We start from the raw sequence: 17,549 nt of genomic DNA on the forward strand, positions 1-17,549 counted from the left end.
ATATCTCCACAGAAATACATGGGAACTGCACCAAACTTGACAGGATTCATACACGTTGGGTCCTTAACGCATTACAACACCTGTTGTCATAGCGACATCGGGTGGCGGGGTCCAGGCAGCTCGGACCTGATGGATGCCGCTTGCGGCTTTAATTATTATTATTATTATTATTAATGTTATTATTATTATTATTAATGTTATTATTATTATTATTATTATTAATATTATTATTATTATTATTGTTGTTGTTGTTATTGAATTTTATTTTAAAAAATTTTAAAATTAAAATTAAAATTTTAAAAAAATTTTTATTGTTATGGAAATCAGGGCTAATAGTTAAACCACAAAGTGTGTGTGTCTCTGAGGAGAGCTGCGTACGTTTCCTCTCATAGAGTTTTAAAGTGTAAATAAATCTTCAGACGTTCTTTCCTCATTGGAAGCAAACGTTTCCTCAGACAGATCAGATTATTTTACTTTATGGATCTTTTTCATTCGTAAATTCAGCATTTCCTTCTAATTTAGTTTCTACTGTTACAAGTAGCCATTTTATTTCCTCGTGAGATTTCTCCTCCTACTTAAACTGTTAGAGCTTCATTTTGAGCATCACGGTGTTTCTCCGTCCGCTGCTTCACAGTGTCAGAAAATCTCCAGTCACACACACTCACACACCCACACACTATCTACTTTCTTTTCCTTTTTTTATTTTATACAGTGGACCTACTTATTTATGTTTTTTTTTCTTATATTTATTTACTTAATTATTATTTTTCTTGGCCTCTTTTATTCTTATGTTTTAAAACTGGGGAGTCCCAGGCTTCATCACCTACTAGGACATCTCCTGTTTTTTTTTTTTTTTTGGTTTGGAGTTCACACTCAGGCACAAAAATGACTAAAAAGCATTAAACCTCACCACAATGTGGTAATGGACCCTGTTTAGTCTCTCACTGGGTTTTAAGCCAGGTCTGGAGAATCTAAACGACAGAGGGTAATAAAGACGAGTCTCAAACGGTTTGCAGTCGTTCTACTCAGTGAAAAGTATCCGGTCATGGTTTACTACAAAGATTACACGTCTCATCTAAATATCACACAAGCGTTAGAGTTTTATGTAGAATTTTCCTTTACATGATAGAGGAAAGCCCTAGCAGGTTTGTTTTAGTGAGCTTGGAGGCATAACAGAACAAACTGAGGCAGAGGAGGTGGTGGTGTAGCAGGCCAGGCGGCAGCTTGTGGAGGGTCTTCCAGACTGGGAAACGGACTCTTCTGTAAAGTAGGCTGACAAGACGAAGATGTCAGGAGTCTGTACACACAAGGCCGGAACTGTGCCACTAGGGTAAGGCAACGACCTGGACTGCAGACTGGCTCCTACGTAGGCTGGCTGAGGGGCATCTCCCTCCACCACCACCACCACCACGCCCAGCACCATCTCTGAATCACAAGCATGACAAAATAGCAGTGTAGACATGTACAGGTGTTTTTAAATCTCTCTCATTAACATCTGAGCGATGGCAGACGTGTGAGGGCACTGACCTGTAACAGGTCGCTTTCCTCACTGAATCTTTCACAGCGAAGAGTTTCCATCGCTGTCCAAAACGGGTAAACGAAGCCTAAATTATGTTCAAGTCTTCAGATGCAGCGACGGGGCTACGAGGGCAGTCGAGTGTTAGAAGTGCAGCCGTGTTTACAGAGAACGTATTGATTCTCCATACGATGCTTCTCTGGGGTGAAAAGTACGTTCCAGGGATCTTGATTGATTGTAAAATTTCCAGTTGGTTGAGGGTTTTAATTTGTTTGCTAAAATCACAACTTAACACAAACTTCAAGCACCACAGTCATATGTTTGGAAAAAACCAAGGATCATGTCCACCAGCACACATGTGTGGCTCCATCACCGTATCCCTGAACCTCCATCACCGTATCTCTGTAGCTCCATCACCGTATCCCTGAACCTCCATCACCGTATCTCTGTAGCTCCATCACCGTATCCCTGAACCTCCATCGCCGTATCTCTGTAGCTCCGTCACCGTATCCCTGAACCTCCATCGCCGTATCTCTGTAGCTCCGTCACCGTATCCCTGAACCTCCATCGCCGTATCTCTGTAGCTCCGTCACCGTATCCCTGAACCTCCATCCCCGTATCTCTGTAGCTCCGTCACCGTATCCCTGAACCTCCATCGCCGTATCTCTGTAGCTCCGTCACCGTATCCCTGAACCTCCATCGCCGTATCTCTGTAGCTCCGTCACCGTATCCCTGAACCTCCATCCCCGTATCTCTGTAGCTCCGTCACCGTATCCCTGAACCTCCATCACCGTATCTCTGTAGCTCCATCACCGTATCCCTGAACCTCCATCACCGTATCTCTGTAGCTCCATCACCGTATCCCTGAACCTCCATCACCGTATCTCTGTAGCTCCGTCATCGTAACCCTGAACCTCCATCACCGTATCTCTGTAGCTCCATTACCATATCCCTGAACCTCCATCACCGTATCTCTGTAGCTCCGTCATCGTAACCCTGAACCTCCATCACCGTATCTCTGTAGCTCCGTCATCGTAACCCTGAACCTCCATCACCGTATCTCTGTAGCTCCGTCACCGTATCCCTGAACCTCCATCACCGTATCTCTGTAGCTCCGTCACCGTATCCCTGAACCTCCATCACCGTATCTCTGTAGCTCCGTCATCGTAACCCTGAACCTCCATCACCGTATCTCTGTAGCTCCGTCATCGTAACCCTGAACCTCCATCACCGTATCTCTGTAGCTCCGTCATCGTAACCCTGAACCTCCATCACGTATCTCTGTAGCTCCGTCATCGTAACCCTGAACCTCCATCACCGTATCTCTGTAGCTCCTTTATCGTAACCCTGAACCTCCATCACCGTATCTCTGTAGCTCCGTCATCGTAACCCTGAACCTCCATCACCGTATCTCTGTAGCTCCGTCATCGTAACCCTGAACCTCCATCACCGTATCTCTGTAGCTCCGTCATCGTAACCCTGAACCTCCATCACCGTATCCCTAAAGCTCCGTCATCGTAGAGCTGAAGTTCCATCAGCTTAGTCTTTACCCTCTGATGTTATGTGAAAAAAGATTTTATTGTTGTAATGAAGTAGGTATAACGTGTGTATGAAATACTACTTAGTGAGGTACGATAGCAACAATTGGCAAAAATGAAGAAGAAGAAGAACCATAGCAACTACCGGCAATAAAACATAGAAGAATAGTTAAAAAGAGATTAAAAGACAGTGGGTGTGTCCCAATCCGCGCACTTCTATACTTCAAACACTACATTTAAGTGCTTAGTGTGCTGACACAGAAACTTCAGTAAAAACACTGAAAGTACCCGGATGCTGCCCTAAACGATGGACACTACACACACTAAACGGACGCCATCTTGCTGACGTAGCGGAAGGGGAGGGACTTTCAGCCAGTTTTTCAGAGCTGGCAGCCACTGACTCAGCGGTACCGATGCAGGCGGAGGCTGTTTTCTACTGTTGTAAGTATGAAGTTATTTGATCATAATTCTAATATAAACTGCAGCATGCTTCTTCTCTCTTCTATCCCTGATGACAGTTATGGATCTGATCATTTGTTGGAGGCTGCAGTAGAGTTAGCAACGTAAATGTTAGCAGTTTTATAGCCGATTACGCAGATGTAGATGGGCTGTAAGTGTTAAAAATGATTAATGCTATAGGTTCCGTATGTTTATTCATGATTGTTGAACCTCCAGATTAAGCACTGCGGGGTCTCTGGCGTAAACGAAATGGTCCTTGATCTGAAAACTGATTAGGAAACACGGCTGGTTAGAGAACCGGCCCGTTTCCATGGTAACGCTGACTAAGCCGTAGCTGGTTGTACATCACTTTAGATAAGCGTCTGCAAAGTACCCATAAAGTACATAATAATGTTTGCTTTTATATAACCTGCCATTGTGTGTTCACCGTAGGTCACTGTGGCATCGAACCACCGAGCCAGCAGTGGCACTGAGGCATTTACCACCTGCGGGCTAGGACACTGCTGTGGAGAAGAGGAGGCGGCAAGAGAGAAATGTTTTAATAAAAATTTAAATAAAATGTTTTCTGCATCCCTGTTTTAGCGTCTTCATTACTGCATTTCATATTTTAAATGATGGTTTCTAGTAAAATCGGTTTCCTGTTGCAGACGTGAACGAATCAGTGTAAACACCAATAAAACACATGTATAATGTAAAATACTTTAATTCAGTGAAGATATCTTTGCTTATTTAAAAGCTGTTTTATTAGTGTTTTAAATTGCACTTTATACTAACAGGTATGGGGTAGACATGCAAAGACACATGAACGTGTGCTGATGGTTTCTATTGTTATCTACTTAGATAGATTAATACAGTGGAGGCCACGGTTCTTTGTTTCACTAATGAGGCCTTTTAAAAGGATTTAATAGCATAAAAGTATGATGACATGCAAACATGTATGTTAATGTGATTTTGGATTTTGGAAGGACTTAAAGAAAGTACATTAACGGAGCGGCGCTGCTATTAGGCAGCATGTAGGAGGTCATATACCTTAAAATAAATAAACATATGTTCTAATTCATGTTCAGCCCGATGAGGATCCTCCGATAGATGCCACAACGTTTACAGGTGGGTTAAATAAGGAGTAAACAAAGTAAAATCAAGTTTACAGGTGGGTTAAGTTAGGAGTAAGTTCACAACGTTAGTGCTCACTACCTTCACACTACCTACACACTACACGCTACACACTATCTTCACACTACCTACACACTACCTACACACTACCTACACACTACACACTACCTTCACACTACCTACACACTACACACTACCTACACACTACCTACACACTATGCACTACCTTTACACTACCTACACACTACACACTACCTTCACACTACCTACACACTACCTACACACTACACACTACCTTTACACTACCTACACACTACACACTACCTACACACTACACACTACCTTTACACTACCTACACACTACACACTACCTTTACACTACCTACACACTACACAGTACCTACACACTACCTTCACACTACCTACACACTACCTTCACACTACCGACACACTACACACTACCTTCACACTACCGACACACTACACACTACCTTTACACTACCTACACACTACACACTACCTACACACTACACACACACTAACACACTAACACACACTAACACACACTAACACACTAACAGATGTTAGCAGCTGCCAGCAGGAGTTAGCAGCTGTTAACAGATGTTAGCAGCTGCCAGCAGGAGTTAGCAGATGTTAGCAGCTGCCAGCAGGAGTTAGCAGCTGTTAACAGATGTTAGCAGCTGTCAGGAGTTAGCAGCTGTTAACAGATGTTAGCAGCTGTCAGGAGTTAGCAGCTGTTAACAGCTGTCAGCAGGGGTTAGCAGCGGTTAACAGATGTTAGCAGCTGCCAGCAGGACTTAGCAGCTGTTAACAGATTTTAGCAGCTGCCAGCAGGAGTTAACAGATGTTAACAGATGTTAGCAGCTGTCAGGAGTTAGCAGCTGTTAACAGCTGTCAGCAGGAGTTAGCAGCGGTTAACAGATGTTAGCAGCTGCCAGCAGGACTTAGCAGCTGGTAACAGATTTTAGCAGCTGCCAGCAGGAGTTAGCAGATGTTAACAGATGTTAGCAGCTGTCAGGAGTTAGCAGCTGTTAACAGCTGTCAGCAGGAGTTAGCAGTGGTTAACAGATGTTAGCAGCTGCCAGCAGGACTTAGCAGCTGTTAACAGATTTTAGCAGCTGCCAGCAGGAGTTAGCAGATGTTAACAGATGTTAGCAGCTGTCAGGAGTTAGCAGCTGTTAACAGCTGTCAGCAGGAGTTAGCAGCTGTTAACAGATGTTAGCAGCTGTCAGGAGTTAGCAGCTGTTAACAGATGTTAGCAGCTGCCAGCAGGAGTTAGCAGCTCTTAACAGATGTTAGCAGCTGTCAGCAGGAGTTAACAGCTGTTAACAGAGGTTAGCTTTTAGCAGCATTTAAACAAACTGTTGGCATGGTGTTGAACAAGTGAGAGAACAGGAAGTATAGAAACAAACAGAAGCTAGAGAAGTTTTATTTTGAACGTTAAAAAATTTATTCTTAGACAGGAAGAGTCCAATATTTCACAACAAAAGAATAAAACATAAAAGAAAAAAAAATACAGATTTTCTGCTTCCCGCCCTTCGTGACCTCACAGACATCCCTCTGGAGTCTGACCCCCTCATACTGGGAACAACCAAATAAAATACTGACAGGATTGTGGGTATTGATGTCACTTCCGGTTTGACACAGAAGTCCAAAATAAAAGCTGTTATTAAACAAATTTTATTTTGACAGTTTCGCCTTTTTTTTTTTAGGAAAGTGATGATGTCATACTATGTCTTTATGTCATTGTGTAGTTTTTATTTTTTTTTTTTAAATTTCCAACAAATACAGGAAACCAGTCAGAAGCCTTCGGTACCGCTGGGTCACTTTCCAGATCACCTTCGGTACCGCCCCCTCTCCTTGTCCCTTTCTCTTTCTCTATCTCTGTCCCTCGCCCGCTCTCGGTCCCGGTCGCGGCGAGGCCCGCCACGCTCACGCTCCCGCTGCCGCTCGCGCTCCCGCCGGCTGCTCACAACTGCCTGCGTCCTCCGCAGAAAGTCGTCCACTCGCATGTCGTAGTCATGCTGCATAACAAGGAAACACAGACAGTGAGACTGGAGCGAACCATAAGGTCGATCAGACACGATCAGTACAGACAGCAGAACTCACCGGGCTGGAGGTGAAGGTTCGGTGTGGCGGCGCACGCTGCTTATCTCTGAAGCGAGGGGGCGGAGCCTCATGGGGTGGAAGGGGGGGGTGGTGATGATGGTAGGCCTGGTGAGGAGGGGGCGGGGGGTGGCTGTGGTGGTAGTAGGGGGGGTGGTGGGGGGGCTGCTGCTCTACGCCGGGATACGCTGCCTGACAACACAAGCATGATGACATCTTCAGAAAGCTATTGGTCAGCTAATCAGAAAAACAGGGATCAATACGTTAATACAGAAAATCTTTGATCTGGAACGCTGTGACAGTCTGATCACCTGACCGAAACCTGTTTGTTACCCGACTGCTTCCTGTCTGCTTATTGTTTCCTGTCTGTTATCTGACTGCTTCCTGTCTACTTACTGACTGTTTCCTGAGTGTTTGTTACCCGACTGCTTCCTGTCTGCTTACTGACTGTTTCCTGTCTGTTTCCTGTCTGTTTTCCCTCTGACTTTTGTCTGTATTTCTTGTTGGTGTGTTTCCTGTCGGTCTGCTTCCCATCTGCTTCCTGTCTGTTTCCAGGTGCAGATGGGTCCAACTGTGTGTTAGTACTGCTACTGGGCCAGACTGTGGAACAGAGACGATCCAATCAGAGTAGACATCAGAAGCGGCCTCTCCTTCAGGACCAATAAAAGATTCTTACCAGAGTCTGCCAGGGAGCAGGCGGCCCAACACTGTGGTGGTAGTCCCTCATGTAGTCATTGTAGGACTGAAACAGGTAAACGTCACAGTAAGGCTAACAGTAAAGATGTTCCAATCGAACTAACAATAAACATACTGCTGCCAGGCTAACAGTAAACATCTTGCTACGAGGCTAACGGTAAAAATCGTGCTTCCAGGCTAACAGTAAACACGGTGCTACCAGGCTAATAGTAAACATCCTGCTACCAGGCTAAGAGTAAATGCGTTGCTACCAGGCTGACAGTGAATATGCTGCTACCAGTAAACATTTGCTAATAGGCCAACAGTAAAAATTGTGCTATCAGGCTACCAATAAACATGCTGCTTCCACGCTAACAGTAAACACATTGCTACAATGCTAACAGTAAACACGTTGCTACCAGGCTAACAGTAAATATCCTGCTACCAGGCTAACAGTAAATATCCTGCTACCAGGCTAACAGTAAACACGTTGCTACCAGGCTAACAGTAAATATCCTGCTACCAGGCTAACAGTAAACACGTTGCTACCAGGCTAACAGTAAATATCCTGCTACCAGGCTAACAGTAAATATCCTGCTACCAGGCTAACAGTAAACACGTTGCTACCAGGCTAACAGTAAATATCCTGCTACCAGGCTAACAGTAAATATCCTGCTACCAGGCTAACAGTAAACACGTTGCTACCAGGCTAACAGTAAATATCCTGCTACCAGGCTAACAGTAAACACGTTGCTACCAGGCTAACAGTAAATATCCTGCTACCAGGCTAACAGTAAACGTCCTGCTAATCGGCTAACAGTAAACACTGTGCTACTAAGCTAACAGTAAAAATCATGCTACCAGGTTAAGAATAGAAATCGTGCCACCAGGCTACCAATAAACATGCTGCTAACAGTGAACATGTTGCTAGTAGGCTAACAGTATACACACTGCCACCAGGCTAAAAATATACATGTTGCTAGTAGGCTAACAATATACACACTGCTACAAGGCTAACAGTAAACATGCTGCTACTAAGCTAACAGTAAAAATCGTGCTACGAGGCTAACAGTAAAAATCGTGCTACTAAGCTAACAGTAAAAATCGTGCTACGAGGCTAACAGTAAAAATCGGGCCACCAGGCTGACAGTAAACACGCTTCTAATATGCTAACCAATTAACAGACTAACCAGCTGTGCTCACAGCATGCTAACTGACAGGCTAGCATGCTAACAGACTCACCCCGTTCAGGAACACGTCCCGTCTAATGCTGGAGAACCTCCTGCAGATTTCAGACCAAACAGTGTCATCGCAACAAAAATCTCTTAAAAAACATCAAATCTGAGCATCAACATGAAACACTGAACACCAGGTGAGTCTCACCTGTCCACCGGCTGGTTTCGTGGGTCCTGGATGAACCCTGAGGATAAAAAGTCACGGAGTTAATGTTTCTCTCAGGTGAGTGGAGGCAATGATGTCATCACAGCTAACCCGAGGGCAGAATGTGTGTGCGTGCAATGGTGTAGTTTAGGTGTGTGTAAATAAAACCACCAGATGGACAACCTGCACGCTGACTGAAGTCTGGCGGACCGTCGGCTCGTGGTCGCTTCCTGCCGTGGAGGTCGTACTCCTCAGGGCGACGCCTATGTAAACAAGTTCACAGGTAAGACATTCACACACACACACACACACACTCACCCACACACACATACTCACAAACAGAAAACAGCAGAGCTTCAGACATTTTCTTATTTTTTTAACTGTCCGTGTTACCGGTCTGTTACAGGTCCATGTTACTGGTCGGTGTTTCCGTCCACTGAAGTGTTTCACAGGTTTAAGTGGTGCAACGTTCTTGTTGTTGCTATGGAAACCCAAGACAACCCTGGGTTCATCCGAGTTTACAAAATAGGAAACAGCATCGTGAATATCATCATTTGATGGACATGATCCAGATAAATCCAGAACCTACGTTTGGACTAACTCCGTCTGGCGCCACGCAGCACCTTTTATTCGGCTAAAATATTCTTCCATGTTCAGAGTGTTTGCAGGCGGCGCCGTCCAGCCTGCTCTCATTGGTCCGTCCATCAAGCCCCTTGCTGGTTGGCTGTAGTGCCGGCGACAGCGACAAAAGGTGAACATGTTTCTATTTTGTTGTGTCTCGTCGCCCCGTGTGCACGTCTACATGAACGAATGTGGCCTGTCGCATTTCCGCCTCAATACGCAGGTTCCATAGGAAATGATGAAGTGGCGTCGCTTCTCCTATGTCGAGCCCATCAGAGAGCGGCGGCGCTACCGGAGGCCCCGCCCCCAGCCAGATATTAATGCCTTTTAACGTAGACTGTAGACTAAAACATGTAAAATCTGTTTATTTTTTAATGCAAGTTAGTTTTAGGAAGCGGCTCGGCCGGTTCAAGGACAGTGGAGGGAGCATCGGCCGGTTCGAGGACAGGGCGGACGGAGCGTCGGCTGGTTCGAGGACAGTGGAGGGAGCGTTGGCCGGTTCGAAGACAGGGCGGACGGAGCGTCGGCTGGTTCGAGGACAGTGGAGGGAGCGTCGGCCGGTTCGAGGACAGGGCGGACGGAGCGTCGGCCGGTTCGAGGACAGTGGAGGGAGCGTCGGCCGGTTCGAGGACAGGGCGGACGGAGCGTCGGCTGGTTCGAGGACAGTGGAGGGAGTGTCGGCCGGTTCGAGGACAGGGCGGACGGAGCGTCGGCAGGTTCGAGGACAGTGGAGGGAGTGTAGGCCGGTTTGAGGACAGGGCGGACGGAGCGTCGGCTGGTTCGAGGACAGTGGAGGGAGCGTCGGCCGGTTCGAGGACAGGGCGGACGGAGCGTCGGCAGGTTCGAGGACAGTGGAGGGAGTGTAGGCCGGTTCGAGGACAGGGCGGACGGAGCGTCGGCTGGTTCGAGGACAGTGGAGGGAGCGTCGGCCGGTTCGAGGACAGGGCGGACGGAGCGTCGGCAGGTTCGAGGACAGTGGAGGGAGCGTCGGCCGGTTCGAGGACAGGGCGGACGGAGCGTCGGCTGGTTCGAGGACAGTGGAGGGAGCGTCGGCCGGTTCGAGGACAGTGGAGGGAGTGTAGGCCGGTTCGAGGACAGGGCGGACGGAGCGTCGGCCGGTTCGAGGACAGTGGAGGGAGTGTAGGCCGGTTCGAGGACAGGGCGGACGGAGCGTCGGCTGGTTCGAGGACAGTGGAGGGAGCGTCGGCCGGTTCGAGGACAGGGCGGACGGAGTGTCGGCAGGTTCGAGGACAGTGGAGGGAGTGTAGGCCGGTTCGAGGACAGGGCGGACGGAGCGTCGGCTGGTTCGAGGACAGTGGAGGGAGCGTCGGCCGGTTCGAGGACAGGGCGGACGGAGCGTCGGCTGGTTCGAGGACAGTGGAGGGAGCGTCAGCCGGTTCGAGGACAGGGCGGACGGAGTGTCGGCTGGTTCGAGGACAGTGGAGGGAGTCCTATCGTGACAACCCGATCACACACACACACACACACACACACAGAACATGTGGAACATTAGATAGAACCTGAGGAACATACCGCTAACAACAGTTTTCCTCCTCATCAGTCCATTAAATAAACCCTCTGACTGACAGGGTGAGGGGTGATGAAGGTGATGATGATGGTGCAGTCCTGTCAATCAAACACACAGTCCCGCCCCCGTGAGCCCAACCCCCCCGCTGACCAACAGTCCATTGCTCTGTCCATTCTTCCTCCTCCTCCTCCTCCTCACTCACCTCTACATTCAGTCCATCAGATGGTGCGACACACACCTCAGATACCAGCAGTCCGTCCTGACCAATAGGCTCTCAGTCCTGTTTCAGTGTGTGTGCACGCTGGTGGAGGAGGGGGGAGAGCACTGTCCTTTCGTGTGTGTGTGTATGCAAGTGTGTGTGAGTGGGGGGGTGGGTAGTAAGGAGGGGGGGCACATTTTCCCATCAGTCCCCAGGATTTTAATCTTTAGTCCTTCATCTGTGTAATTTACCTTTTTCCAGTGAGGAAGCCCCGCCCCAGCACACCTCAGTCCTGAGGCCCCGCCCCCAGCCCCACCCACCAGCAGCTCAAACATCAGACAGTCCGCTGGAAGCTCAGTCCCTCCCCTTCTCTTTCTGCATTAGCTCTACCTCCCTGGCCCCGCCCCCTCCTCCGTCAGTCCGACCAATGAGGGTCCTTTCTGCGTACTCTGACCGGGTCAGCCAGTCCAACTACCGCTTTACCCGCAGTTTGAACTCCTGCAAAGACAAAGAGCTTCAGAGACGTGAACAACAAGAGGAGAGACCTCTTCTTCCTCGGCTCCTCAGAAACAAACTCTACTCTTGAATCAAACTCAATCTGACGCCAGCCGTCAGACGGCTTCTACTTCCTGCCCAGACGTCAACCCGCCGCAGAGCGGGCCGTCGCTCCGGTGGATGCTCCAGACAGGAAAAAACAACAACAACGGCCCGCTAGCCGCTGGGCCTCCATCATCTGGTGCCGTGGTTGCAGCAGGAGAAGAAGAAGAAGAACAGGAAGCGGGGGGAGGAGCTTGATGATTCGCTAACCTTCCTGGTTCACGCTGTGGCGGTCGGCCTCGAGGCCGCGGCTCTGACGGCGTCCGGCGCTTGTGACGAACGCGGCGAGCCACCTGGTGGACGTCCACGTTCTCATCCAGAGGGAACAGAGCGCAGAGCTGAGCGCCGACGTCCGCCTGGATTTCCTGAAACAGACATAATCTCAGATTTAACAGGAAATGTCACGGAGGAGCAACGAGCCGAGAACAGCTCACCTGTCCGTCACGGCCGATTTTCACTGGCTTGTTTTCGTTCCAGGGGTTGGACAGGTGGGACGTCTTGATGAAAGGAAGCTCCCTCCTGTGAAGGATAAAAACGTATGAAGAAGCTGGTCCAGAACCAGGAACAGCCTCTGGGTCAAAGACCAGAAGCCTCAAACGGGACATCGGGTCTGTCTGATTGGCCGACGACAGCGCCAGACGCCACGAGCTGGTGAGCAGGTGACATCACACAAACATTCAGTATAAGGTGAAGCTGAACGCTGCTGACATATGGAGTCCAACGGGAGGCGGAGCCTTCCCCTATCAGGAACCAGCTCCAGTTTGGGTCGGGAGGCCGATGCCTTCTCCACCTTCAGATCAGGCTAAAACCTCCCGTCTGATGGATCTGATAGCTAGGGGGGTCCAGCCATCCCTAACTTATGCTGCCATAGGCTGAGACTGCTGAGGGACGTCCCATGGTGCACTGGGCTCTTCATCTCTCTGCTCCTCATCCTCCATGTAGAAACGTGACAGTATTGGCATCATTAACACGTCCCGCCTCGCAGCAGGCTCTGCTGCTCTCTCTTTCCTGGCCTCGACACCCAACCGGTGCAGCCAGACGGCCTCTTTACCTGCACAGCCAGTCGATCTTGAAGACTCCTCCCAACATTTTGGCATTCATGCCAGCAGGAAGAACCCAGTGGATAGGAGATCCGCCATGATGAGACTCTGATGCCAACCGCGCAAAACCTGAGGCGGACCAAAGCAGAACAGGCCAGTTAGAGGACTGCGGGACGAGGGGGGGGAACCAGCAGCAACCGTACAGGATCCCACCTTGAAACTTCCCACTTTCCCTCACGGAGAAGACCAGGATCACACTTCGAGCTGAGCGGAACGCTGCGTTCAGCTTCTTCTCGTTGACCGGCAGCGTTGACCAGACACCCTGCAACACCAAGAATCCATCAGTTACACTTCACATCCACAGTGGACATCTGAAACCACCAGGAACAGACCGGGGACAGGGACAAATGAGTAGCCAATGGAGGACCAACATTAGGACGAAATAGGGGTAAACAGAGTAAGTATGGGGACAAATGGAGGAAAGATGGGGACAAACGTGAGGACAAACGGAGGAAAGATGGGGACAAACGTGAGGACAAACGGAGGAAAGAAGGGGACCAACGTGGGGACAAACGGAGGAAGGATGGGGACAAATGGAGGAAAGATGGGGACAAATGGAGGAAAGATGGGGACCAACGTGGGGACAAACGGAGGAAGGATGGGGACAAATGGAGGAAAGATGGGGACCAACGTGGGGACAAACGGAGGAAGGATGGGGACAAATGGAGGAAAGATGGGGACCAACGTGGGGACAAACGGAGGAAGGATGGGGACAAATGGAGGAAAGATGGGGACCAACGTGGGGACAAACGGAGGAAGGATGGGGACAAATGGAGGAAAGATGGGGACCAACGTGGGACACCATCATACCTTTGCCTTAGCCAGGGAAACGTTCTCGTGGTTGTTGCTCTTGATGAGGAAGAATCGAGCATCTCTCAGGATGTAGCGCAGCCTGCTGGTGGGATCTGGAACAAGACAGAAACTGGCGGAAACCGGATCGGGTCTCTAAACCTGCTGTGAGACCCGATCTGGAACAAGACAGGAACTGGCTGAAACCGGATCGGGTCTCTAAACCTGCTGTGAGACCCGATCTGGAACAAGACAGGAACTGGCTGAAACCGGATCGGGTCTCTAAACCTGCTGTGAGACCCGGTCTGGAACAAGACAGGAACTGGCTGAAACCGGATCGGGTCTCTAAACCTGCTGTGAGACCCGGTCTGGAACAAGACAGGAACTGGCTGAAACCGGATCGGGTCTCTAAACCTGCTGTGAGACCCGGTCTGGAACAAGACAGGAACTGGCTGAAACCGGATCGGGTCTCTAAACCTGCTGTGAGACAAATGGAGTCTTTTCTTACTTTCCATCCCTTTGCGAACGGCTCGCACCGACGACGACAACTTCTCGTGCTTCTTCTCTGAGCCTGGCAAGACGAAAACATCAACTCTGTCATGTGAAGGTGAGGTGTCTAGACTTGCTGGAACAGGTGTTGCTATGGTTACCTGATCCCTCGGAGGCGGAGCCTGAGTGTGCCGACTCGCCATCATCGGAGAAACTGACGGAAGTGGCGGAGTGTGAATCTCCGGCCTCACTGCGAGTGTCATAGTCGTTTCCCTCGCCACCACCTCGACGCTCATCGTATTCTTCCTCCTCATCCTCATCTTCTTTCTCTCCTTCTTCCTCTTCTTCTTCCTCTTCCTCCTCCTCTTCCTCCATACCCTCCTCCTCCTCCTGATCTTCCTCCTCTTCCTCTTCCTCTACATGGGAGGCAGTGGGGGAGGAGCTTCCTGACGCCTGTTCTGAGCAGTACTCTGCTGCTGCTTCCTCCTCTGATTGGTTGTCCTCATCATGGGGGGAGGGGCTTTCCCTCCGCTCGTCACGCCGAAGCTTCTACAAACAGGAAGTGAATGGGATTGGCTGAGAGCCTGAGCAGGTGTAAAGGTGTTTAACAGTGTGACTAACAGCAGTGGGGGTCACAATACCTGACACAGACTGTCCAGGCCCCTCTGTGACTCCCGGCGGCGTCCATCATCTCCTCCACGGCTTCGAGGGACCTCCCGGGGCCCTCGGCGGCCCTTTCGCGCCTCATAGTAGTCGTGACGGTAGGTGGTGGTGTGGCGGCCACGGGGGCTGGACGTCTTCTTAGAGGACGACAACGAAGACCCAAGGCCTCTTTTATTTGAGGACAATGACCTGGTGTGGGTGTGGCCTGACGAGGGGCGGAGCCTCTTCAGATCCTGGCTGTCAGAGCCCTCGCTCTTCCTTTTTATTCCTGACAACAGAGTAAATCACACATGAAGGCAGAAGACGCATCAGACAGAAACCTCTTACTAGACCACATCAGAACTGAGACAATGTCTCCTGAAAGGACCAGTTCGCTGGGTCTGGTCTTTGGTGATCAGCTCCACCCCTGCAGGTGGAGGTTGTGGCCTCAGATGAGCCACGAACAGCCTGGATGGGCGGTTCCTGGCTGGTCGGCAGGTAGCGTCTGTAGAGGCGTGGCCTCATCTCTGACCCTCCTCTTCCTCATCCTCTGACTCAGCACTGAGGTGTCCAGTGTGTTTACACACTAAGAGATGCTTTGGTTCATGTGTGTGTGTTTCTGGTTCTTTGGTTGTTGTTGTGATTCATGTTGTTGTTGTCTTGGTTATTTTTAGGAACTCCTGATGATTGTCTGCTTAGTTTACCTGTAACAGCTGTAGGAAATTCTCTGCTGTGTTCCTGTACAGGTGTAGCAGCTGCTTGTTGGCTGTTAGGTTGGGTTGAAGGTTGCTGCTTCTATCTGCTGGATCTTTGTCTCCTCTTTCTGTTCTCTACTTTCCTTTTTACTTCTCTCCATTATTCTCCTTCTTTTATGTTCCCTTCTTCAGGTCCAGCAACATCACAAAAAATCCATCATTCAAAATATAAGATAAAACAATATAAATATAATAAATATAGAAATTAAAAAATAAGATTATCAAGAGGAGCCTTATTCCCATAAAGCTCATCTTAGCAAAGCAAATCAACACAGCAGCCAGACCATCATTCTGCCGCCACCGTGCTGGACAGGACAAGAAAACAGTGCTGAGGCGAACAGTCTGTAATACTGTCTGTAGTACAGTCTGTAATAATGTCTGTAGTACAGTCTGTAATAATGTCTGTGGTACAGTCTGTAATAATGTCTGTGGTACTGTCTGTGGTACTGTCTGTAGTACTGTCTGTAGTACTGTCTGTGGTACAGTCTGTGGTACTGTCTGTAGTACTGTCTGTGGTACAGTCTGTGGTACTGTCTGTAGTACTGTCTGTGGTACAGTCTGTGGTACTGTCTGTAGTACTGTCTGTGGTACTGTCTGTAGTACAGTCTGTGGTACTGTCTGTAGTACAGTCTGTAGTACTGTCTGTGGTACTGTCTGTAGTACAGTCTGTGGTACTGTCTGTAGTACAGTCTGTAGTACTGTCTGTGGTACAGTCTGTGGTACTGTCTGTAGTACAGTATGTAGTACTGTCTGTAGTACTGTCTGTAGTACAGTCTGTGGTACTGTCTGTAGTACAGTCTGTAGTACTGTCTGTAGTACTGTCTGTGGTACAGTCTGTGGTACTGTCTGTAGTACAGTCTGTAGTACAGTATGTAGTACTGTCTGTAGTACTGTCTGTACTACAGTCTGTAGTACAGACAGTACTACAGACAGATAACCTGCCATGTGAAGTAGTACCTTTCTTGTCGCTGACATCGCGCTCGGACTCTGGATTGTAGAGCTCGTCGTCCTGATCCGGAGCTTCGGTCAGCAGGTCCTCCAGAACGTTGAGCTCGCCGTCTGAAACACAAACACGGTCATTACCGTTAACACCCGGTGTGTGTTGCTGCCGACACGCTGGTTGCTTTGAAGTTTCGTCCAGTCTGAAATAAACTCCCTGAAATAACACAGACGCTGTTTTGGCTTATTCACGCGCAGCTCAGGCGAAGGTCGACACACCTGCTTTAATTTCCACCCATCAGTAAGGCATCGCGTGCGCATGTCGTCAGAGCCAAAGCCGTGTTTGGCGCTGTTATCCGCAGTGGATAATCGTCGCGCGGATCAATAACACGGACGTGACGTGCGAGCCGTGGCTGGGACCGCAGACTGGTTACCATCGATAACTCATCAATAACCGATCAGACTGAACAAAGAGCTCAGACATGCCAATGCTAACAAACAGCTCCGTCTACCCACCTTTGTCCTCGCGCCTGTCGGCCGCCATCACGCGCGCTGTGACGTCCAGCTGCCTCTCACGCGCAGGAAACGCTGAAAAGGAACCAAGTTTTAACAAATAAAAACCAAAAACATCCAAACAAAGTGTAGAAAGCAAATGGCGGACTGCGTCTGTTATTAGAGCCTCTTCTGCGGACGGTCAGAGGTCACGTGATCTGCCGCCACCCACTGGGCATGCGCGGAATTTTCTTCCTCTGCTTATTTTGTTCCTGGTGGTTGGCATGTAGCTGTGTTACCGCCACCTACTGGCCAGGAGGAATGGTTTTTTGTTTTAATTGACATATTTATAGAAACATTGGGAAAAAACCCTTTAACAGTAATAACGAACAGATTACGTGTGTTTAGGTGGCTCTTAAACATATACATAAGAGAACTAAGAAACCGACATTAAAAAAAAATCACATATCTCAGTTTCAAGTAACATGAAAGCCTCTATTAAAGAAAATGATTTTTGAGCATTTTTTTGTCTTTATCAAAATAAGAGATTTTACAAATGCATTAAACTCATTCAACCATCCCATCATGCA

The 17,549-nt window shown here is 48.9% G+C and overlaps 1 protein-coding gene across 3 annotated transcripts; it reads right to left on the reverse strand.

Annotated features, from left to right (window-relative positions):
• Positions 1 to 6,073: 6,073 nt before the first annotated feature.
• ythdc1 (YTH domain containing 1) lies at positions 6,074 to 17,186 on the reverse strand. 3 transcript variants are annotated; one of them, XM_041970039.1, is made up of 16 exons: positions 16,984 to 17,184; positions 16,486 to 16,587; positions 14,773 to 15,062; positions 14,293 to 14,680; positions 14,151 to 14,213; positions 13,664 to 13,758; positions 13,007 to 13,115; positions 12,805 to 12,922; positions 12,188 to 12,272; positions 11,964 to 12,118; positions 8,992 to 9,071; positions 8,812 to 8,848; positions 8,671 to 8,710; positions 7,430 to 7,495; positions 6,757 to 6,945; positions 6,074 to 6,671 (listed from the first exon to the last, which is right to left on the reverse strand). In XM_041970039.1, the coding sequence occupies exons 1-16, from the start codon at positions 17,009 to 17,011 to the stop codon at positions 6,483 to 6,485; spliced, it is 2,034 nt and encodes a 677-aa protein (XP_041825973.1). In that variant the 5' UTR covers positions 17,012 to 17,184; the 3' UTR covers positions 6,074 to 6,482. The 3 variants fall into 3 exon arrangements, 1 of the variants encoding a protein (XP_041825973.1); XR_006008465.1 differs by lacking the exons at positions 6,074 to 6,671; positions 6,757 to 6,945; positions 7,430 to 7,495; positions 8,671 to 8,710 and having other exon boundaries at positions 8,806 to 8,848; positions 11,160 to 12,118; positions 16,984 to 17,186; XR_006008464.1 differs by lacking the exons at positions 6,074 to 6,671; positions 6,757 to 6,945; positions 7,430 to 7,495; positions 8,671 to 8,710 and having other exon boundaries at positions 8,806 to 8,848; positions 10,963 to 12,118; positions 16,984 to 17,186.
• Between the last annotated feature and the right edge of the window lie 363 nt (positions 17,187 to 17,549).

This window comes from Melanotaenia boesemani, chromosome 19 (assembly GCF_017639745.1).
Source record: "Melanotaenia boesemani isolate fMelBoe1 chromosome 19, fMelBoe1.pri, whole genome shotgun sequence".
Classification (NCBI taxonomy): domain Eukaryota; kingdom Metazoa; phylum Chordata; class Actinopteri; order Atheriniformes; family Melanotaeniidae; genus Melanotaenia; species Melanotaenia boesemani.

Bases quoted from the DNA above. Each gene is read 5' to 3' on its own strand.
- ythdc1 (XM_041970039.1), bottom strand. From the start codon at position 17,011: ATGGCGGCCGACAGGCGCGAGGACAAAG. The intron at 12,119-12,187 runs GTGAGCTGTTCT...TGTCTGTTTCAG, and splicing joins AAATCGGCCGTGACGGACAG to GAAATCCAGGCGGACGTCGG. The intron at 7,496-8,670 runs GTGAGTCTGTTA...TACCTGTTTCAG, and splicing joins GGGACGTGTTCCTGAACGGG to TCCTACAATGACTACATGAG.